This window comes from Musca autumnalis, unplaced genomic scaffold (assembly GCF_047663935.1).
Source record: "Musca autumnalis isolate F117 unplaced genomic scaffold, ASM4766393v1 scaffold_2, whole genome shotgun sequence".
In the NCBI taxonomy this organism is placed as follows: Eukaryota; Metazoa; Arthropoda; class Insecta; order Diptera; family Muscidae; genus Musca; species Musca autumnalis.
Genome location: NW_027411755.1, coordinates 164,803,694 through 164,828,182, shown reverse-complemented (window position 1 = coordinate 164,828,182; position 24,489 = coordinate 164,803,694). Strand labels below are relative to the sequence as shown.

At 35.8% G+C, this 24,489-nt stretch overlaps 2 protein-coding genes across 2 annotated transcripts; one reads left to right on the top strand and one right to left on the bottom strand.

The window, feature by feature from the left end:
* Positions 1-5,397: 5,397 nt before the first annotated feature.
* Positions 5,398-13,076, top strand: LOC141394822 (uncharacterized). The gene is made up of 4 exons (XM_073969755.1): positions 5,398-5,715; positions 10,930-11,010; positions 11,395-12,339; positions 12,407-13,076. The coding sequence occupies exons 2-4, from the start codon at positions 10,964-10,966 to the stop codon at positions 12,801-12,803; spliced, it is 1,389 nt and encodes a 462-aa protein (XP_073825856.1). The 5' UTR covers positions 5,398-5,715; positions 10,930-10,963; the 3' UTR covers positions 12,804-13,076.
* Positions 13,077-17,371: 4,295 nt separating this feature from the next.
* On the bottom strand, positions 17,372-18,481 carry mRpL10 (mitochondrial ribosomal protein L10). Its single transcript, XM_073966120.1, has 2 exons — positions 18,272-18,481; positions 17,372-18,183 (listed from the first exon to the last, which is right to left on the bottom strand). Exons 1-2 carry the CDS (start codon positions 18,291-18,293, stop codon positions 17,432-17,434), a joined length of 774 nt encoding a protein of 257 aa, XP_073822221.1. The 5' UTR covers positions 18,294-18,481; the 3' UTR covers positions 17,372-17,431.
* Between the last annotated feature and the right edge of the window lie 6,008 nt (positions 18,482-24,489).

Below are 24,489 nucleotides of genomic sequence, written 5' to 3'. Positions count from 1 at the left end.
CAGTCCATGATATTCTCAGTACACGCCTATATATCCAGATTTCGAATGCCTCCAATCTTTTTATGTCTGCTGATTTTAAAGTCCATGTCTCAACGGCATATAGCAGAACTGACCAAACATACGTTTTTATATATCGTCGCTTTGTTGTGAGATTAATATCATGACTTGACAAAATTTTTTTGTATTTATAAAAAGCGTCTCTTGCCATTTCTATTCGACTTCTAATTTCTCCTGAGCAATCCCATTTCTCGTTGATATTAAATCCAAGATATTTAAAGCTCTTTACTCTTTCGATGCAGGCGTCTTGTACTTGCAGCGTGATATCATTGTAACTGTTGTTTTTGCTGATTATCATGTATTTCGTTTTTCGCATATTAATTTTTAGCCCGTAAGATTGGCTGTATGTGGATAGTTGATGCATTAGATATTTCAGTCCAAGCATGCTATCAGACAGTATTGTTGTGTCAGCCGCATATCTTATATTATTAAGGAACATTCCGTTTAAATATATACCTTTTCGAACGTTGCTAAAAGCCTCTTGAAATATTGGGTATAGCCCCCCACATATATCTTTCCCCGATTTTGCTATAAATCTGTCAATATTGATCGAATAGCCTTCAAATTGAATATGTGTTATTTTCTTAAGTCCCACGAGTAAGCTCTACCGATTTCCACAAAAATCGCATCAGATTTGGATATAGCCCCATATATTTCTTTCACCGATTTTTCTATAAGTCGGTCAATTTTTGATAAATAGTCTTCAAATTTAACATGCGATGTTTTCTTATGTTTAGGTTTTACCGATTTTGACAAAAACCGGTTTGGATTTTGATATAGCTCTCATATATATAAACACGCAACGTATATTAAATATTGATGCAATTTTGGAAAATGTGACGTAATTATTGGTAATTGGGCGACATCGGGCGAAATTATATATGGGAGCTATATTCAAAATCGGTAAAACTGAACAGGGGCCTAGATGTCATTTGATGTCAACTTACTGAAATTTTATATTTATAGCCCACACCTCAAATCCCGATTCAAACCATTCAATATAATCAACAAAATTTTCGGAAATAGTTATTTTAAAGGTCGTAAAGAGCAATAACTTCATTATGGATGCACATATCGACAAAATTCTTTCAGATTCGTCGTATCTGATGTATTTACTGTAAGAAAGAAACCCAAACATATACATATAAAAGTTAACATGACATTTTTCGTTTTTTGTCCACTGCGGCAACACTGTGCGACCACGCGATTTCTTTGAAATTTTAACCAAATATAGTTTTTATGTGGGTAAATCGAAAAATCCCGAGATACAGGCCTTGAAAGTACAAAAAAGGGGAGGTGGCACGTGAACCCGGTTGTTGCGAACATTTGTCCTAAACAGTTCGGAGAGGTTCTTTCCTATTTTAACACAGGGCCTGGTATCATTTAAGCCTAATGAGATTTGCGGGAATACCAGATATCGCTAGGATTGTCTTTGATAGCATAGATATTGCTGTGGAGGGCTGCTTTATAATCGACAAAAATATGGTAAGTGTCGATTTGCATTTTTCGCAAGGTAAACATCTTGGTTATAGTATAAATCCGCATTAATATGGCCAAATTAATTCATTGACCTTAGGCTTTAGGTGTTCAGCTATACGCCTAAAATTTAGGTAAGCTCTTCTTTGCAAAGACAATATATTCAGCGATCACCCTGAGTTGTTTTTGCAAAAACAAATGATAAAAATTGATTTTGATTTGGTTGTCGATTTTTTCACTCATACATTCACACATGTTTTCATGTTGATGGTATATTGTTGGGCGCCACTGCACAAATTCTTTTTTCATTTCTTCTGGAAGTCTATGTGCCTTCCATGCTGACGTTTCCATCATCTGGTACGGGTTCCTCCTGTCGGATGGTGCTAATCAGATGATGCATAATCCCTCCAGCCATGAGGGTAAGCATTCGGCTTCTGCGACCTTATTAATCTCCATCCGTTTTATTGCGGTATTTACCTCATCTTGGCTGTGTGGTATACACTCAATACCATCTTCTGGGATTGGATCTGCAGTATGTTCTTCGTCTTCTTTAGTATTGGAAAATGCTCTTTCAATAACATGAAAACATTTTCTGATCTGTTGCCAGATTATTTTGCTCGTCTCTACAGAAGGATGTGCCTTTACCATAGCTATCAGTTTGACGTTTCACTCTTTGGTATAATTGTCGCTCATCTCGATTTTGGTTAAACTCCCGCCCTTACATTTCTTTCTTTTTATTGCGAAAGAGACGTTTCTCCTCTCTCCTTTTCTTCCTTGCAGTACGAGTTGCTATTGACTGCGGAGTAGCCCTATATGTCGCATTCTTCTCTTTGGTTCCTTGATGGAGTACTTTGGTATACAAGTATGAATTTTGCGGCTGTTTGTATAGATTGAGCAGTACTTTGCCACTGATTTTTATCCGAACGAGGAGTGTTTTCACTGAGCAATTGGGCCAGTTGAGCAGAATATGATTAGGCAATTTGTTTGTTGTTGTAGGTACTATACGTACGTATACGCCTTTATTTTACTGATTCGGTTCAACTTCCAACTCCACGTTTAGAAAAGAAGCCACTTGAATAGGATTAGATCATAATGAGAGTGGAGTTAGGCGTGTTGGTTTGGCTGGAATGCTACTGCATGCTGGGCAGATGTTCTGCGTTGTGCCACTAATCCTGGCACAATAAGAATTGAAGATGCTACACCAACCGAATCGGCCTTGTACTTTCAAGAACATTTGCCAGGGCATAAACTGGATCTTCCATATAAAGAGTCCGAACATTCCAGATCATGGTCCTTAAACGTCGTCGAAGATATGAGCCTGACATCCCTAATCTCTGCAGCTTTCTTCACTTGTTTTGCTAGTTGTTGATGCTGCTCTCTTGTGAAATTGTTGTTGTTCAAATACATCCACTTTGAGAAATTCCATTTAACACAGTTCCAAGTGTCGTTTGATATCCAACTTGGTGATATGTTAATGTGATGTTTTTCCATGTATGGTCTAATGGTAACTTTTCGTCGTGGCTAGGGTGTTTCTGTCCTGTTTCTGGTTCTGCTGTTTTGTAGCTGTTGTAGGCGTATTTGTTTGCACCTGGTGTGTCTGTTGTTTCTTCTTGTACTTTTCATTTTGATCTTGATTTCGCTATGATGAGATCATGGTCAGTTCCTTTTTTGTTTCTGATGTCTGGAAGGGAGCTTATACTCACACATATGTGATCTATCTGGTTGCGGGTATTGCCGCTCCATGTGTATTTATGAATCTCCTTGTGCGGGAAGATGGAGAGCCAATGAGCAACTGGAATGTTTGACACAGTTCCATGTGCCGCTCACCGAATTTCACTAAGCGTATGTTATTTGTGCGTAGAATTCATATTTCACAATGTCTTCAGAATGTGGGGGCATAGCACTGTACTATGTTGACGTGTCTTACATTGCTCTTGAATCGAGCCATTAACACACGGTGATATATTGGTGTTTCCATGTTCTGTAGCGACCTATTAGCATTCTTCGACATTATGATCCCAGCTCCGCTTTCACCACCATTTTCTTTTCCACTCTATAGTATATAGTTGCCGTTATCTGTGGGAATGTCAGGTGGATGTAAGCCTCATGTTACAAATATTCGAAAAACTTTGAACGAATTGTTTCTACTCCGCCAGGATTCGAACGTGGGTCCCCTCGGTTGTAGTCTGAAACGTTATCCACTGCAATACGTCGACTCCGTTGTACTGTGTTGTTTTTTTACAAAATACGATAATTTGTTGCACGCCACTGTAAGTAAGCAAGTGTTATCGCTTTATCGTTTTATGAGAGTTACCTGTAATTTTCATTTTTCTTAATTTTTTATTGTTTAAGAAAAACGATTTAAAACATTTTACTTTGTTTTTAGTTTTTTTATGTGATGGTGACAAATACGAGGTGTACAAGAAAATCACATTTTTAATTATATCATGGTCAAAATCATCAAGAAAATTCAGTGTGAGAATGAAAGAGAGCGAAAGTGATCATTAACGAAATTAATTAGGTGCATGGATAGTACTCCACACTATGCTGAGGTACACATTGTATGTACCCTACCATTACTAGGAGATTATATGGTTTTATTCATGATTCAATATTACTTCATATGCCTATATAAGTAAATACCGCTTTGGTGTAGACCTTGATTACTTCTGTCCATTTGCCATGACATTAATGTATACCATCGAAGCATAAACATGTAAATCCAAAATATTCCAAAGATATCAATAGCATGAATAATCTTCACAATTACATTAGCTTTATTATTTCGCTGACCTATTTCCGATTTCACTCAATCATCATGTAGGTGTACATTAGGCGTACCATAAAATGTTAAAAATTCATGTAAAAGCAAATGCAACTGTATCGATGTTAACAATTGCTTTTGGACATTTTTACAAAAATTTTCTTTATACATTTTTAAAGCTCTGCAAGTTTTTGTGTAGAGGAACGGATTGTTGATTCAGGAACGTTCATATACCCCAATATCTTTCTTAGGTCACCAATATGAGCAAATTATTAACCTAATAAACGTTTATCTTTTTATTACGTTAAGAATAGACGCATCCCCAATGGTCCAATTTCAGTGAAACTTTCCCTTGCAGAGATCTTCGATCGTTAAGGGGAGTACACACCATCATTCAAAACTGACAGTAAACGTACTTTTTATGACAATTTCCTGGCAAACAAAATTTTTTTTTTTTTACTAAAACTGCTTAAAATACAATATGTAAAGTATTATTAGAGATGTAAAGTATTATTTAGGAAAGTAATTCTTCAGCTAGAGTTGGATATTAACAAAATATACCTCGATGACTGTCAGTTTTGTTTAAGTTCAACTCATAGGTTCCCTGTAGTGCGATTCTCTAACACATTTTTTGAGTTGCCGACAAAAATCGATAAAAATAAAACAAAAAATTATGAATGAAAAGTTCAAATAAATGTTGACACCACTCTTGCTATCGGTAGAACTTTACGACTACTATTTATTAGTCGCTAACTTACCGAAAAACGTCGATAACTACCGAAATTATAAGCATTTTAATTTTACCGACAATTGTCGGAAACTCTAAAAATGAGTTAGAGAATCGCACTACTGGTGACATATTTTTGTAGAAATATAGAAGAATCTGTGGAAAGTTGATTTCATTGAAACTACCATATTCAGAGGTTTTTGGAGCAAAAGTTTCAAAAAGTCATGTGCCTAAGGTCCACTCCCAGAGTGTTTGTTTGTATGTATACATGCACTTTCATATCTGATTGCTAAACAAACGAAACGAAGGAGAATATCTATCATTAAAAATCTATTCAATATCTACAAGAAAAAGAAAATACTGATATTGAATAGAAAGAAGATGGAACAACGTGAAATTGTTTTCCTCTTGATCACCACAGAGAGTGTTTTTCATGTCAATGTTGTTATTGTTGTTGTTACACGAATTTTCAAAAGATATAAGAAAAATATTTCGAAAAAAACAAGAAAATGTTGGTGGCGAATAGTCTGATTGTGATTGTCAAAGCAAACGGTTGCTGATTTTGGGGGAAAATATATGAAAAAACGAAATTAATTCTAAAAAACATAACGAATTAAGAAACACAAAAACATAAAGTTTTATGACGCGTTATTTGTGAAAAGTTTTAAATAAAACGACAAAATTGACAAAGGTGTGTGCTAAAAATATATTTAATTGAATGAAAATATTTAATAATGAAACCAAACCATATTTGAAAATATTTGAATAATTATCTAAAAACAAAACCACTTTCTTCAATATCTGTGATGGTGTTGACAAGAATGATTATTTTACATATACATTATATAATAAACAGGAAAAAACATGACTATCTTAAGTGACTGGCCAATGCCATTTTATTGAGAAGAAAAATATCGAAAAAAAAAATTATACAAAGAATACATAAAGAAGGAAATTAAAATTAAAAAAAAATCACCTTCGTTTGTCTCAAAATACTTCCTTAAGTGGGAAAAAGTTCAAAATGAGAAATGAACAATTAAAATGTGTATATATTTTATTATAGAAAATCTATTGTTACTTAAATGCAATCACTCAAGAAAAATGTGATAAAACATGAAACATATGGACTATAATATTTTGGATGTAATACAGCAACAACAACAATAGTGGAGTTCGAATAACACTTTTCATGCGATTGTTTGAGTGGTATTCACTGCTATAAACGATTATTTAAAATGTAATTAAAAATCTAAAAATTATTAAAAATATCAAAGTTGTGATACTTGACATATTTTCACAACAGCTCACACACTATGAATAAGACTATAAAAAGATTACCCTCGGACGTCCCAAAGGGATACTTTTTTCGCAGTTAGATTATCATGGATTTTTGTCAATTGATTTATTAATGTGAAGTAAATTATATGTATGTAGAAAATAAAGTGTAATCTGTCAACGCATATCATATATGTACATTGTATTGTCTTTCTGATTGAAGGAAGGCCATCCACGGAATGAACTTTATAAAAAAAACACACAACTGCGATATAAATATAGTGACATAAAAAAAACAAAATTTTTCAATACTATTTTGAGTGGCGTAAGGTGGTTTTCCTCACATTCTCTCTTATATCCTATTCACTCTCTTTTAGCCATTTTTATTTAGATCACAAAAGTCATGTTTTTTGTTGTATACATTTCATTTTGTTTATATCAGAAAACATGAATATTGTTAACTACAATTTGCATACGCTTTCTCTCTTTTTGCTTTGTGAGAAAAAGTCTAAATATTTTAACAATATTTCACTTTTTGTTTAAATTCAACGTACATATATAGAAAAGAAAAATTTTTAACACCGTACATTCCCCCTCAAACTCTTACACAGTGCTGCAAAAATAAATAGATTCAGGGCAATCATGAATAAAAATTCCGTGCGGAAATTGTTCTCTTTCCCCAATTTCATAGTTTCTTTTTTATATTTATGCACAAAAAGGGAATATTTTGCCGATTCGGCGAGCATATATTCCATAATTAAGTGATTCTAGTAGTTTTCAACGTTTCAAAATGTTGATTTTAAACAAATTTCCCATTTTTAAAATTTTTTTCCAGTCGGAAAATTCCGAGGGAAATATTTATGATTGATCTGACAGTGTTATAATGTTAATTGAAGACGTTTTGGTTCGAAAGTGAAAAACAATGTTCGCAGAGAAATACAGTGGATGTCACTCAAAAGAATTTAAACGTCAATAAACTTCTAAAATATATCGGCGTGTTTGTAGTTATGAAACATCTTTCATTTCCTTGCATTTGTATTCGCGCACTACACAATCGTCAAAGAGCTTATCACAGACCGACTCATCGCATTATGAGAATTCAAAAACACATTAAAACGCTGAAAGCTGCAGTTGTTGTAACCCCTACAGGTAAAGATGTATCGGTAGGAGAAGAGACAGAGAAAAGAAAGAGAAAAAATTTGCATCTAAACATTTACACCCAGTCCTAGAAAGCGTGCCGCTACAACTGGATGCGTCCATAGTGATTCCGATGTCATGTCTGTTGGATTTTCAGGACATGCCAAGGGGTTTTGGGTTATGTCTGCGATTGGGACGTTCTTGTGCAACTTTCATTATTGGGGTAGTCCAGTTTGTTGCATTTTATTTCATGTTGCCCCGTTAGTGATCGGGAGAATTTTAGCTTCGTGATGTAGGTGTTCTTCTGGTAGCGATACGCAGTCCAGTGTTCTGAACCGCCTGGAGGTTTCTCCATTGGGTATCGGTAATCCCTGATGACATGGGGCTGCGTAGTCCATAAGGGGACGACCTATTGTTTTTTAGGTGGTAGGTGGTCTCCTTGTATTACCTTCAGGTACTACCAGCAAATGCTTTTAATATTTTGTTCCCATTCCCTTCTCTTGTCCGTCGGGATAACCTGATCTTGGAATAAGTCTTTAGGACGCGAGATAGGTATTTATATGTGACTTTTTAGGTCTTTGCTGTCTGTGCCGATTTATATTACGGTAAAATCGTCGGGTTATGGGATTAAGTGCACATTGTTAGGTGGATTGGGGGCCTTCGATAGATCAAAATTGAACAGTAGGGAAGAAATAACGCCCACTTGTGGTAACCCTGTTTGTTTTTCATGGAGGAGAGTTGTGACCGCGGAATTGCACATAAGACTACCTTCCGGCAATCTCTAGAGATGGTTAGGGAGAGAGTTCTCCATAACGTCCCTAAGGAGAATGGTGTGGTTAACTGTATCGAAGGCTTGTTGATCTAAGGGGTTATCTCTTGAAACGTTGGACATCTCTTTCCAGATCATGAAGATCCTTCCTGACATGCAGTGGTGGGGGGTTCTTTCCACCATATGGTGATTAGGATGGCTCTTACGGTAACACCCGACCAAATAATGCAACGAGCGCATGTCATTGTGTTGCTGTACTGGAAGAATCGGTTTCTTCTCGTGTAGATAATCTACTGAAGACATGTGGGGGCATCCTTTTGTAGCTCTCAGAGCGGCATTCTAAACGATTTGAATATTTTTCGATTGCGCTTCTTTATATTCGCGGACCACACTGACGTCGCATAGCTTTCCTCAGATCAATCTTCGCGTTATATGAGGTCACGATAGTTTCTTTATGTGCACCCCAAGTGCTGCAGGCTAGTGATTTGAGGACCTTGTTCCCATATCTCAAGCAGTCGCAAATAGTTGTGACATGCGCGGACGACATGAACATGTATGTATGTGACTACCAGAATTTTGGGGTAGTTTGTGGTGGGAATTATTCTACCATCATCTATAACATTCAACTCAATGATCACCTCTGCAGTCCATATGGCGAACAGAGTAGCCTGAGTTTAATTGACGGATATATGCAAATTCCTCACATGGAGAAGGTTGTAAGATCAGGCAATCATCTGCATCCTGCTGGAAATGTAGAGGTTAAATAGTTCCGGTGATATTACCCCTCCCTGGGAAACTCACTGTTTCATTTTATGGGGCTTGGAATTATTGTTCCTGAAGTCCACATAGGAGCCACACATATATGTAATTGATTATTCAACGTTTCAAACTTGGTCAGAGTTGGTCAACTTGGTCTGTTCAATGTCCTCAAACAGCTTGGAGTGCTTGACAGTATCAAATGCTTTTGAGTCACCAATACTGTCCTATCGCACGACTCACCCTGGTTGAGTCCTCGACTAATATGCATGGAGATGGCGTGCAGCGCAGTTGTCGTGCTTTGCTGCTTACGGAACCCATTTTATGATTCGCAACTCCATAGCTATTTCTGACGCTGTAGATGATTAAAATCTCAAGGGTCTTTGCTACGGGCGACAAAAGCGAAATCGATCTGTAGATATACATTTGCTTGTGTCCTTGCCTGGCTTCAGTAGCCGGACCGCTCAGTCCATTTTCCAGACTTCCGGAACGATGTGGGTGGCTAGTGACATGTTGAGAACTTTGGTGACATACTCAACCGCCGGTTCATTTAGCTGTTTCAGCATTACCATGGAGATTCCATAAGTGTTCAACGGTTTCGATGATTTAGTGTTCCTGATGACATTCGCAACATCATCCATTGTAAATTATTGTGGTTCCTCCTCGACAGAATCTTATCCGAAGTAGTACTCTTCTCTTCGTCGTGTCACTCCCAAAGTGCTCGAAAACTGTCGATTAAAATAAAGCCATCGGTCGTACCGTCCCTAACTATGCAGCTCCAGTTTGGTCTTCTGTAATAACTCCATTGTGTGCCGCTGATAAAGCCATGCAATGGAGTTATTTTTAAACATTCAAAAATAATGCGCTCCGAATCGCAATCGGTTATTTGCCAATGTTCAGTGTTTATCACCTCTATGAGGAGACCAGGATACTGTCAGTCAAACAACATAATGTGTTGCTGACTAGACAGTTCCAATTGGCGTCCTATCCCAAGGCGTCCAAGTAATCCCAGCCAAGACATTGCGAAAGAAGATCCACCTCCCCGAGACATTCGCAAGGACTTCTGGTGCTAGCGTGAAGGCATCCATTGGATGTCTAGCAGTCGTCGATAGCGAACTCCATGAAAACCGTGTGGTCTCCGAAGCAATAAACGGTTAGAGATGCAATTAAGTCCTAAATCAGCATCTGCCTGCAGTTTCGAACAGTGAGCGAGAAATTTCCAGTTAAACAGGTTCCATTCTGGTACTACTTCGGTTCGGCTATAGAAATATTCTTAATTCCTCTAGAAAACGTTTTGTACCTGGTACTCTAAACATGTGCCTCTGTTGCCTCCAATGCCCCCACGATACTTCGAATTTGTTCAAATGCCCATCTAATCCAACAAATCTTACACCACAAATCAGTCAAATTGTTACAACAACAATAATAAGTTTGGAGAGAATATGAGAAAATGTCGATGACGAATTAAATTCTGTAAATCAGATGGTTTTTCAAAATGCATTCTTAAATGAAATATTGAAAAATTTCACGAAAATATATTTAGAAATAATTAAGTGTTCCAAAGTTTTATTTTGTAGCACTGTGTAATTGACATCACTAGTGGGGGATGCCTCACATCACTACACTGTTAGGGGGTGTTGTGGAGATACATTTTATTCGTTTTCATTTTGGAGAATAACATACAAGATAAGTGCCCCATTTAAACCAACACACACATACATATGTATGTATCAAATTCAAAATAAAACCACCTACGCGAAGTTTTGAAATCTTTTTTATGTTTTTTCTTTTTTTATTCAAATATTTTCAAATGTTTTATTGTCTCGAAAATCAACAAATGATTCAGAAAGAATGTTATAGTTTTATCGCACCTAGAAGAAATAACAAGACTGTTGCAATTATTTTCTTTAAAAAAATTGTCATAAATTAAATAAATAACAAATACCAATTTATTTTTATTTTTTAAAGTTCGCTCAACAAGTAAAATTTTCTCAAAATTCCTATGATGGAAAAGCCAAATCGACCACAACGTAATCGTCGTCACAGTAGGTGGGTCACGAGACATCTATCTAATCAGTCATGTTTTTCTTTATATACATTTTTAATATGTTTTTGTTGTTGCCTTGTGCTTGTTGTATTTAAATAATAAAAATAGATTTTGTGATGCTTATTAACCCATATCGACATAGACGATTTGTGGTTAATGTCGTTTTGCTCATGTTTTTCTTGCGGAAAATTGACTTAACCAAAGACACTACACACATAACAACATATTGTGTGTAATCTGAATTAGCCTGTTGTTATGATAACCCAATATGCTTGATTCAGTTCCAATAATAACGCCAAACTAATGAATTTGCAAATGTTATTTGTTACCATACTCCCCTTCGCAATTAGACCTGTACTAATTGTTATTCAATATCATTCTTTTAGACGTGCCTGGCCCCCAGAAGATGACATACACTATCCGCGAGCAGCCAAACGTTTATTTACCCCAGAAATCAAACGTATGCTGAAGGAATGGCTCGTGCGAAGGCGTGAAAATCCCTACCCCAGTAGGGAAGAGAAAAAACGCTTAGCCATTGATACCGGCTTGACATATACACAAATCTGTAATTGGTTTGCCAATTGGCGTCGAAAGCTAAAAAATGCCGAAAGAGAAAAATCAAAAAAATCTTGGGGTCACCTGATCAAAAACTACAATACAAATGCCAAAGGTAATGTCGAACAATTTAGTATATCCTCTGAGGATAGCATATGGGAAGAGGAGGAACAACAGTATAGACGTTATCGTAACGACGACAATGAAAATGATGATGATTTAGATTCAATGTGTGATATAGATGGATCGACTGGTGGTTCAACAGATACAACAGAACGTAATGGCAGTGGCAGTAGTACAATAAGTAGTGGTATCGGTGGTGATGCGGGTGGTGGAATTGATGATCATTTGATGGAACACAATAACAGGGGATATACAATGGACAATAGAATGTACAAAGATCCTAGTGATTTGTTTATTGGACGTGAAGTTGATGTCCTTACAACAAATGCCACTTGTCAAATAACCCAGAGTGCAGCTAATGTGGGAACCAAAACAAAATACAAACAAAAAATGATGGAAAAATATCTACGGGATACCTATGATGACAAGAATAGTGCAACAATGACACCCAGCAACACCACCATGGTACATATTGGCTACAATGGCCAGGATGTACCAACAGAAAATCAACAGCATGCCACCGCCACGGTATATTGTAATGGTACGAATACAACAATTATTAAATCGGGTGCGGAATTATCAAAGTGGTTGGAAAGTGCAGCGAAATTTACACCAAATAAAAATAACTACTTCATCGAGTGGAATACTAAAAGGTAACAATTATTACAACACACTTTTAAATCTCCACAAGATTAATCCTTTATGTTCTTCTTTTTCCAGAAATAAAAATGACAAGAAACCAATATTGGTGGCCACAACAACATCAACAAAATCATTTCCACCAACCGCTTCATTATCCAACCATGGTGATCATCAGCAACAACAGACATCCGTAACAGTTGTTCCTTTATTATATTCCACCACAGTAGCACCATCAGTACAAATAACAAATTCTTCGATCACTCCAATCCCATCTCAGCACCCAGTTCAACCTCAACAAATTCAATTACCACTTCCCGAAAGCGAACACATTTATAATTCTATTCATCACAAAGATGAATTGGATGCTGCTGAAGCCTTGGCAAATTTGGCTTTTAATTGTCGACAACGGATGTTGGATGCAAATGTTAAAGCCGGATGCACATTTCAACGGCCCCTAAATGCAATAAGTTCCTAATTTTGCAAATCCCACAAAACGCCGATACATTGAAAAGCATTTAGATTAAATGGATGAATTGAAAGAAACACACCAAAGTACTACTTCTATTGTTACAAGTAACACACTACTTCGATTACAAGACAAAAGCATTCCAGCACTGTTGTTTCTTTTTTGAATAAAGTGCGGAAGACATACATATACAAAAACAAAAAATCTCTTTCTGTATAATTAAAGTGCAAAAAGAATTACAATTTTACTTGTTGAATAAATTTTTAAGTGAAATATTAAACCGAATATATATTTTAGAGACATTATTAGTGGAAGCGTATATTTTTAATAGAGATTTGTGAATAAGATTTGTCTATGGAGACGTGTGAGCTGAGACTTCGGCAGATCTATTAGATTCGCACTACTTGGAACAGGGTCAATACAGATTATGTACTCATATTTCATTTCTGAAAACCTAGGCCAATATCGAATATGGGCCATATCGATCCACTCCTGGTACCTCCCCATGAAACTTCAAGAATACTCGCTTAAGTATAGTTTGAGGTTTCTCTCTTAGTTTATTTTGAAATGTGCACATTAGGTAGTATTTGTAGTCCTGATTACAATAACGTAATTATTATTAATTTTATTTTTGGGAAATCCTCTACTCCTGAGATAATGCCCAGAAGGCCTAACCGCTATGCCCACCAACAATTATCGTTTCCACTATAATTGATCTTCGCTCAAGAGCGGCACGGGTTCCACCCGGTATCTTGCTGAGAAGGAATTTGTCACAATACAGGTAAGCTGGGTTGCGCCAGCGACAACGGTAAGTAAAATATGCCGGTTACTTTGATCGCCGTCCTCTAATTTCGAGCCGGCATTGAACAAATGTATTGTGGCAAATTCCATCTTAGTAAGATGCTACGATTGCACTAGATGGTGTCACCTGTGGAAGGACTCAGGTCTCATTTCAACGAGACTGACCACAGCAATTCATAGCTAGCTAGATCCGTTGGATTGGATGGACAATTGAACAAATGCGACGTATCGCGAGAACTCTGAAGGCCGGACCGTGTTTACCCCGGAAGTAGCTGCTCACTGTTCGAAATTGTAGGAGGATGTCGATTTAGGACTTTATTATCGATAATCCACTTATAACTGCGGAGATTGCCAGTTAATGCACGGTTTTCATGGAGTTCGCTATCGATAATCGGTTGACGTCTTGGATGCCTAGCACATGAAGCTCTGACGGATATGTCGGAGAGGTGGATCTTCCATCACAGTGTTATGGCTGGGATGACCCGGCAGATGGGATGGCAACAGGAACTGTGTTGTCGGCAACACATTAGGTCTGTTCGATAAATTGGCAAGTAAAAAGTACCTGCAAGTTCTTGCATGTACTTGCAACTACTTCTCGTTTACTGAAGAAGTTTATTATCCAATAGCAAATTTTATCAAACTTTTGGGTTATCGGAACAGACCTATTATGTTGTTTGACTGACAGTATCCTGGTCTCCTCATGAATATAATCCACACTGGATTTTTGGACACAAACCGTTGCAACTCCGAGCGCACTATATTGGATTGTTTGCAAATTTCTTCATTGTGTGTCACTGAGGAGGGAAGTCCAGACTGGATATATGCCTGCCTTGATATCCGGAATCATGAACTGTGTAATTGACAACTTTACAGCTCTGGTCATGTAAACCTAGCTTGATGCACCGAGGTTCTTCAACATGAGCATTGAGATGCGATCTGTGCCTCCAAGTGCTTTAGATGGTTTAGATTTGGAGACAACTGTCACTGAATGTGGAAGAGACTGTTTGTAAATCTCTTTTGAGATTTTTGCATCTCTGGATAACGGCTTGCTTGACCCCTTGCGTCTGTTATGCGAATATGGATTTTCTAACCTAACCTATATAATTGACGGCAGAACTGTGTAGCACACATTTTGGTGTGTTCCAATCATTTGGGGTGCCTGTGCTCTAGAACAAGCATATTATCTCGGCAATCTGCTACTGAATTCGCTCATCAGCTGGGGTTTCCGCTCAAAGTTTGTCCTGCAAATGTCCAAAAATTACTCTCTCCGAATTGCTAAGGGTTGCATCCAGATGACAAATGCGGATCATCTTCATGCGGAGATCAGGGTGATGTAAGTCGGTCAAAATAGTGTCTTACTGACTAGACAGTTCCGGAAAGGCTTCAAGTGCTATCCTGAGGTCATCCAAGACTTCATTCCGTCGGACGTCAATAGCGAAATCTCTAAACACCCTGCCTTTAAACAGGTGCCCCTCCTGCCATCAAAGCCCTCCCGACACCCAGCATCCGCCCCAACATCCATTTCCATTCACAAAAGTAATTAATATACAGATTTATATATCGTCATCATAAATGCCTAAATGCCCGAAGACGTATCTTAAAAAAATTAAATTAGTTTTTTGATTGACGCTTTTGCAAAATTTTAAGCATATATGTACGTCCTAAAATAACAATCCTATTCAAGAAATGGTTTTTCTGAAAATGGAATAACATTACAGATGTTGTTGTAATGACAGAACCCAAAACCAAGCGTTTCCGCGATTTTGGCTTCATTGCTTACTCATATATGAAGATGATTGATAATACCCCAAATACTGGACCTCATAAGATTGATATTCCATAAAACAGAATGAAGCACACGATTTGTTTGAAAATTAATACATCGCAATAATTCTTCCAAACAATGATCATATTATTCTGTATCTAGGAGCACTGATTATAACGGTATAACTTTTATATATAACTAACTTTTTCTTAGGGAATTTCATACTTCCCAAATGTCACCAAAATTTTTGCCAAAATGAACGGCAAAATTTGCTTTCGTTGATATTAAAATCCCTAAGTACAATTTAAATCTAATCAATCGTCAGTAGAGCGCTCATACATATATTTAATATTGTATTCCTAGTATTTCTCTTCCGTCGTTCGTGCGTATAATCCGTAAGGGTAATATATAAAAAATCGGGCAAACAAATTAAGATAGGTTCATTATCATAATATTAAAGAGAAGTCTAAACGTACCCTTAATCATTCTGTTCTGCTACGCCAAATATTTGATAAATTGTCAGCAGAAATTTGTAGCATACTTTTGGGCATTTGAATATAGAGACCTTTAAAGGCCTGCGTACATAAGCTGCTCTGCCTGATTGCCTTGCTTTCCGGCTTCATTTTTGACATAATAAAAATAAAAGAATAAAGAAGGCCGAGGAAATTTCGAACTGGGTTGCCCTTTTCTGTTTTATTCTTTTATCAGAAGTAAGCAAGGTAAGCAGGCAAGGCAGCTTATGTACGCAGGCCTTAAAGGCCTCGCTACATAAGCTGCTTTGCCTGATTGCCTTGCTTACCTGCTTCATTTCTGACGTAATAAAAATAATAGAATAAAGACGAAATTTCGAACTGGGTTGCCATCAGTTGGAAATTGGGTCGGCCTTCTTTGTTCTTTTATTTTTTATTGAAGCAGCAAAGCAAGGCCTTGAAGGCCTGTGTACATAAGCTGCTTTGCCTGATTGCCTTGCTTACCTGCTTCATTTCTGACGTAATAAAAATAATAGAATAAAGACGAAATTTTGAACTGGGTTGCCATCAGTTGGAAATTGGGTCGGCCTTCTTTGTTCTTTTATTTTTTATTGAAGCAGCCAAGCAAGGCAATCAGGCAAAGCAGCTTATGTACGCAGGCCTTTAGGCTAACAAGGGTATGTACAGTGTTGCGCATATCAAAAGCAACAAATCCCGTATTACGCATTAATTCAATTTTTCGATTCGTTACAATTTTTTAAAATGTAATATTTTGTGTCCAGTTGTTCTTTGTTATGTACAGAGAGCTTTCAACAAGTTGTTTCTGTGCTTTGTAGTTGGATGGGATAACAACAAGAAGAATATTGACTGATCCTTGAGAATGGGAAGTGCAAAACAAAAGCAACAACGGGATCTTATTAACAATTGTAGTCTTATAGGTTTTAATTAAATGTCCTTTTGACTTAAATTTGTTGTTTTGGGGCATGATAGTGTCTTTTTTGGAAAAATTTGCATTTGTTTTCCCAACAGGGTTGCCATCTGCTACCACTTTTCCCATGGTCTGGGGAAAATATCATAATACCCTTAAATCGAAAATTTGTCCTTATATAAAAATTTAAATTGCAAAAGGCCTACGTAAGCTGCTTTGCCTGCTTACCTTGCTTGCTTCTGATAAAAGAATAAAAAAGAAAAGGGCAACCCAGTTCGAAATTTGCTCGGCCTTCTTTATTCTTTTATTTTTATTATGTCAGAAATGAAGCAGGAAAGCTAGGCAATTAGGCAAGGCAGCAATTAGGTACGCAGGCCTTAAGAGAATCCCACTACTGGAAGGTTATTCAATTTATGTCAAAAAATTTAAAAAAATATTACACTACTATTTTGCTGTTAATAGTCGTTAAAGGCCATTTCACTCACAGTCATATAGGAAATGAACTACAAGACTCTAAATACTCTACGTACCGAAATTTTTACTTACAACCATTTTGAATTGTAATCACGTTGCAGTTTCTTGAAAATCTTCATATATAAATCACATTCATAACTAATTTTTTCGTACTTTTATTCTGTAACAATTTTGCATAGCTTTTTAACATTTTTGTTTTTTAATTTTTACTCTCTTCACTATCTGTAGTTGGCACCGCAGATTTACTTGTATCGGTACTTTCACTCTCACTCTTCGCATAAACATCTAAAATATTTACAAAGTTCTTTTGATGTGCTTCTAGATTTTGTACCAACGATGTACCGGCCATATTCAAGGTCTGTACAAGCTCAGCTTGTGCCGATTGCAAACCAGGCAATTGGGCATATTGCATAAATTCATTACGGCTAAGTAATGTATCGTCAACAATACCAGCTATTAGAAGCATTTGTGGTATTTTACGTGTAATTTTCAGCAATTGTGCTACTTTCGGTTCTGGAGAAAATACAAGGCAGGTTTGGGCATCGAATAGAGGTAAAATAGCTTCGAAACGATTTCCTTCAACTGCTTTACGTACAATCTTCTGCCCATACTGTTTCAATTGCATATTTTGTTTGTGCAACAAGACACGAGCATCAAAGTAATCATCCGATTTTATGGAGTTAATGTGGAAAATACCAACCATCTTGGAATTACTTAGCCAATTGTAGACTTCACGTGCTATAATATCATTGTAGGGATTTTCTTGTATCGTTCGGGATTTCTTTACAAAACAATTGGATGTTTTTGGTGGTTCCGGATAGCGGGGTGTTGTTACTGCAACTACTCGGGCTCTTTCATAATGAGGTTGACGGGGTCGTTGAATGTTGATTTTTGCACGGTATCGTTGGAATTGCAGAAGTGGATTGCTGCGCTTCAGCTGTTGGAAGAGGTCTAAGACCAACCAGACCAACCGGCAATACAAAAACAATATGATTATACAACAATGTTACAAATATGGATGAGATTTTCCTCCTCTTACCAGGTTTTATCAGTGAAGCCATGTCGATTGTTACTGCTTTTAATTGCAGGACATTCGTTTTACATAAATAAGAATATTTTAATTGATATTTTGTTCAAAATTCCCTTGGAATAAACAAAATAACTATGAAAATACAGCCAAGGGATTTCAATGCGTTAATGGTGCTAATTAGTTCAGTTGAAAGGTTCACTGAACGGAACGACGGTGAACGCACTCACTGAAGAATGGGTGACTAATATTCACTTATACTATGTTTACACTTGCGATCCAAAATCCACTGGATTTCACGAAATCCTGAAATACACCCGTGTTTACACTTTTTAGCCCTGTTCCTTTACGTTCAAGAATCTTCAAGTTTTACAACTTTTTACTCGAAAAGCGTTCCTTTACTTCAGACAAAATACAATTCATATGGGAGCAGTTTTCAACTTTTACTACTTTTGCCGGTTTTACCATTTTCAGAAGTAAAGGAACAGACCAATTTTTTGTTGATTTCAAACATATTAAAATAATCAAGGTAGATGCATATGCGCAGCTGATCGAACATGAATTTTCAAAACAAATTGTCAATTGAATTAGTCATCAAAAATATACGACAATATAGAACTTTACAACGTTATTTCGAAAATTATCGTAAAATTATCTATATGTATATCGTATTAATTGTGTATAGTACTAACAAATGAAAAAATAAAAATTGATTTTTTCGTTGGGACATCGTAATAATAAATTTTGATAGATACAAGTTGTGTTCAGAACCTGCAAAATATTACTACTTGCAGTGGTTTTCCCGTTTAGTATTAAAAATGCGTTCTTGTACTCCGAAATCTAGCAAGACTTGCACTTCTCTTCCACTAAAATAGCGCCGAATAACACCCTCTTCTCCTGTTTTCTGTCATACAATTTTGGCCTAGTTGACACTAGCAACATGTTTATTGGCAACTAAATACAATAGCTGATACGTTGATTTTGACATTTCTGCTGGAGTTTTTGCAACTTCTGTCATTTTTTCCATTCCCGTATTTTTTAAGAAATTTGTATGGGTAGCAATTTTTGACAATTCGCTCTTTTTTCTAACATTACCATTAAAAAAAGTACCTGTATGCAATGAAAATTAACATTGTAACAAAGTAATTTAATATTTTTTCACATTGTTTACAAATTTTTATACTAAAAATTGTTGTTGCAGCAATTTACCATCTACCTTGTTTATTGTAATACGTGAAAAGTGTTGCAACTTTTGGTACTTTTTTAGGCAAAAACAGGGTTGTATGTCATTTGTACTGTGATTTCGATGTTGATTTCGCTGAAATCACGAAATGAGATGATTTCAGTTTTGTATGCGAAATCATGATAAATTTAGCTTGATTCCGCGCGAATTCACGAAACGCCTTCGAAATCACGAAACGACGCAGAATATAAACCAAGCATTACTGAAAAATGAGATCACATCCGTTGAAGAATTTCATAGCCAGCTATTTTGAATATTAATTTAATTAATCGAGCTCTATAGGCCTGCGTACATAAGCTGCCTTGCCTGCTTACCTTGCTTACTTCTGATAAAAGAATAAAAAAGAAAAGAGCAACCCAGTTCGAAATTTCATCGGCTTTCTTTATTCTTTTATTTTTATTCTGTCAAAAATGAAGCAGGAAAGCAAGGCAATCAGACACAGCAGCTTACTCTTATGTTACACGCTAAAACTTTCAGACGAAACTTTCCCATTATTTTGGCATTCTTAGGTCGAGTTCCCCATTACAGTAATTTCATAAAATTACTTTTGTATGGAACTCGATCTATGAACGCCAAAATAATGGGAAAGTTTCGTATGAAAGTTTTAGCGTGTAACATAAGAATTATGTACGCAGGCCTTATGACCTAATGTCTTGTTCATACTGACGGTAATTCGCTCTCTATTCATTGTTCGAGCCCAAATTATGTATTAATTATTTCATTTTCCATACAAAATTCTGAGAGCGAAAAACGTTTTTTGTACATTGTTCAATTTATGGTCTGTTCCTTTACTTTTAAAAATGGTAAAACCGGCAAAAGTAGTAAAAGTTGTAAAATGCTCCCATATGAATTATATGGTGTCTGAAGTTAAGGAACGTTTTTTAAATCAGTAAATTTTGTCTTCTCTTCCATTGCAATTGCATATTTTGTCCATTGTTTCAAATTCATTCATCTAGAAACAAGAATCAAATGCCTGCCTGAAAGTCTGTATACCAAAAATGTATTTGGCAGGTCTCTCTCTCTCTCGTTAATTTTGAAAATAGAAAATTTGAAAAATGTGTTGAAAACACCACAATTTTCAGAAAAAATAGAAAACATGGATGAAAAGAAAATAAATTAAAATAAAATATATGTTTGAAGCAAAGACAATTATTTTTCCAGTTCATATCAACTAATTTTGCATGTCTTTTGGTTGAAATTTCTTTAAAATCAGTAAACAAAATGTCGTATGAACGGGTTAATTCGCAAACGTAATTGTGAGAACGAACAACGTAATTATAGTACTGGTATGAACATGGCATAAGGAGATTACATTGAAAAATTGATATCTAGCGAAGTCCTATAGTAAGTTTACATTTACGAAATCCACTCGATTACAACGGTCAATACCTTTGCTTAAGGGCTGTTTACACCATCTATCAATGTCATATGAGCTGCCATTTCTTTCACCCATTCGACATTCTCTATAGCTTTGTTCCTTTACTTTTTTAATGGTAAGAGTGGTAAAAGAGAAAAGTGTCAAAATTGTTCAAAATTGCTCTCTCATGAACATTTTTACCAGAAAAGTAAAGGAACGGAAAAATGGTAGTTCCGGCAGCAATGTCAGAAAAAAAAAAACATAAAAAAATCAATTTTCGTCTTTTATTTCACAGTTTTTAATTTAGTGTTGTCAGTGTTCGACTTTTTCTTCGGGTTTTCGAAATAATCGTCAAACAAAAGTCGAAAAATCAGTTCTGCCATTTTCTACCTGCAGAAATTTTGCTGGTAGCCTGTGGTAGAAGAGAAAGCCATTTTCGCTCTCTCTCCCCTCTCACTCTCTTAAAAATTGCTTCCAGTTTTGCCACTTTTCGGGGTTAAGGAACGCTTTGCAGGTTAAAAATGGTAACAAATGGTTAAAATGGTAACCTCACGTAAGTAAAGGAACACAGCTTATGTTTGTCAAAATTGACGTCATCCATACAACCATGGTACAATAATTCATAGGTAGGCCAGGTATGAGAATCGCCAAAAATATACAACCCTGTCGCTATGGCTTAAAACGTCAAAATTGTTTTGATGAATGATAACGGATGAGTAAACAAAGAAGAAGAAGAACGAAATGTTGAAATGAAAACAAAACAGAGTTGAATTTTTTGATCAATAATAAATATCAACTCTGCATGTCAACACGGTTTTGACAGATTAAGCCATAACAAAAAAAAAATTGTAATCAGCTGTTAGCTGTGGCCTACCTAAGAATTATTGTACCATGCATACAACTTTCAATTTGTGCGTTCATACCTGCAAGTCATGGCAGAACTACCAGGTAGTGGTATCACACCAGCTGATCGAATATGAAAAGTCAAATCCCTTTATAAAAAAATTATTTTTGTTGTAATTTCCCCAACAACATAAAGAAAGTTTTGACATAACATATTCAAAATTTTACGATGCCACTACCTGGGTAATTGTGCCATGCTGCAAGTGTTATTTTCGTATGACATAACCTAAAAATATAAAAACAGCTGTTTTTGTCATTATTTACATTTATTGTTGAGTTGCAATTTTGCGCAAGTTTTAATTTTGGTTGAAGGAAACTGAATTGGTAGAATTGGTGTTCGGAGTTATAGAGGCATTCATGTTTTTGCCACCAAACAATCATTTCAAAGACTGCGTCTTTCGACCAATCGATCTGAAAATAACATTATAAACGCCATTTATTTACTTTACTGAAAATTTAAATATCCATACCTTTCCATTTTCTTTTTTAAAAGATTTTGTTTTTCATTTTTTGTTTGAGGATGTCAGAAAACAGCTGATAAATTTATGTTTACATACGAGAATGCCGTATCAAATAGAGCGCTCCCTAAATGAAAAATTTACATATGAGTTGCCAAATCATTTTGATAGATGAAAATTTTCATAGTGGTTACAATATGTGTACAACATTCGCAGGTAGAAAATTTGGCATCTCATACGACATTGATAGATGGTGTAAACAACCCTTTAAACGTCAAATGAAATCCAGTCGATTCCAGACGAGTATTCATTTGACGTATACGCAAAGGAATTGACAGTTGAAATCGAGTGGATTTCGTAATGTAAACCAAGCACTACACACACATCAAGCGCTATGCGACGATCGTTTCGTTATGGGTACTTTACACGATATGTATTTTACATATGGGTTGTCATTTTGTATATAAAAAGTGACAACCTATATGTAAAATACATATCGTGTAAAGTACCCATTAGCTGGTTAGGCAAAAGCGGGGTACACACGAACAGTTTTGACTGTCGATTTTTCGGAAATATCGATCAATGTCAAACTGTCCAGCAACCACAAAATATTTTGTGGTTGCCTGATGACTGACAAAAATGAACGGCCACACTGGCAAGCAACCGATTATTTGAGAAAAACTGAAAGTCAAAACTGATCGTTGTACTCCACTTAACACCCTCAGGCACATTAGGCATATTGTTGCTGGACAATTTTCGCCAAGATTGCAAATTTGCATTTGTGAATTTCAAATTGAAGCTTTTTATTTCCAATTTTTTCAATATTACAGCCAATGGTTTTTTTCCATCGTAGACTGCATGGTACAATAATTCATAGGTAGGCCAGGTATGAGAATCGCCAAAAAAGTACAACCCTGTCGCTATGGCTTAAAACGTCAAAATTGTTTTGATGAATGATAACGGATGAGTAAACAAAGAAGAAGAAGAAAGAAATGTTGAAATGAAAACAAAACAGAGTTGAATTTTTGATCAATAATAAATATCAACTCTGCATGTCAACACGGTTTTGACAGATTAAGCCATAACAAAAAAAATTGTAATCAGCTGATAGCTGTGGCCTACCTAAGAATTATTGTACCATGGTAGACTGTATATGTCTTTCACATCGAAAGATTTTTTAAGTGGATTGTGGTTTAGAACGCTAATGCTAAGTTTACATTTACGAAATCCACTCGATTTCAACTGTCAATTCCATAGCCCAAACGTCAAATGAAATCTCATCTGGATTTCATTTGTCGTTTAACCTATGGATTTGACAGTTGAAATCGAGTGGATTTCGTAAATGTAAACCAAGCATAAGACGTCAGCAACAAAAAACCTCTTGTTGTACATTTTAAACGTCAAAATTTGTTATGATTTTGTATGAAGAATTGTTGTTGTATGTTGTTTACAACAATTTTTTGACATTTTATGTTCAATCAGCTGGCGTGATTGAATTTTCTTAACAGTTCATCATGCCGTAATTTGTAGTTGAAATAAAAAATGATATGGCAAAACATAAATTAGTGTGTGTGCGTTCTTCAAAACATAAACAAAATACATGTATTTCAAAATAAAAAAGTAAATAAAAAATGTGAAATAAAAACTTATATAAAGCAAAAAATGTCAAATGAAAAAAATTAAAAAAGAAATATTTTTCATAAACAAGAATTCAGGTTTTCAAAATGTAATAGGGTATACTAATTAAGTTTTAAACTTCGAAATTTGCTATCATAAAACACAGTTTATCAAGTAATTCTTTTCGAACCATGGTAGAACAAATATAAGGTAAAGTAAATACTACAACAAATGCAACTCAACAACAACCACATTGAAATTTGTTTGTAAACCTTAGTGTCAACGTACATGTAAACAAAACAAGGAAATGTCTATAAATTATTGGAATTTAAAAAACTAAAAATTGTTCACATTTGCTTGAATATTTTGAAAAACATGAATGAAAACTCGTTAGATTTAATTTAAATGTTTCCATATCATTCCACTAAATGCATAGCTTCTCGCAGAAAGTAGAATTCTTGCAAAAATGTTTGGGGTCGCTGGTAATTCATTGAAAAAAGAGAAGCTGCTTCAATCGTTTGCTTTTGAAAACAAAAAAGCACATGTTTATTAGGGTTTTATTATTTTCAAGTTTAACAAAACACCACACATATTAACAAATATTGTACCGCCTCTATAAGCGGTGTTTTAGTGTGCGGCATGTCGTTCGGAC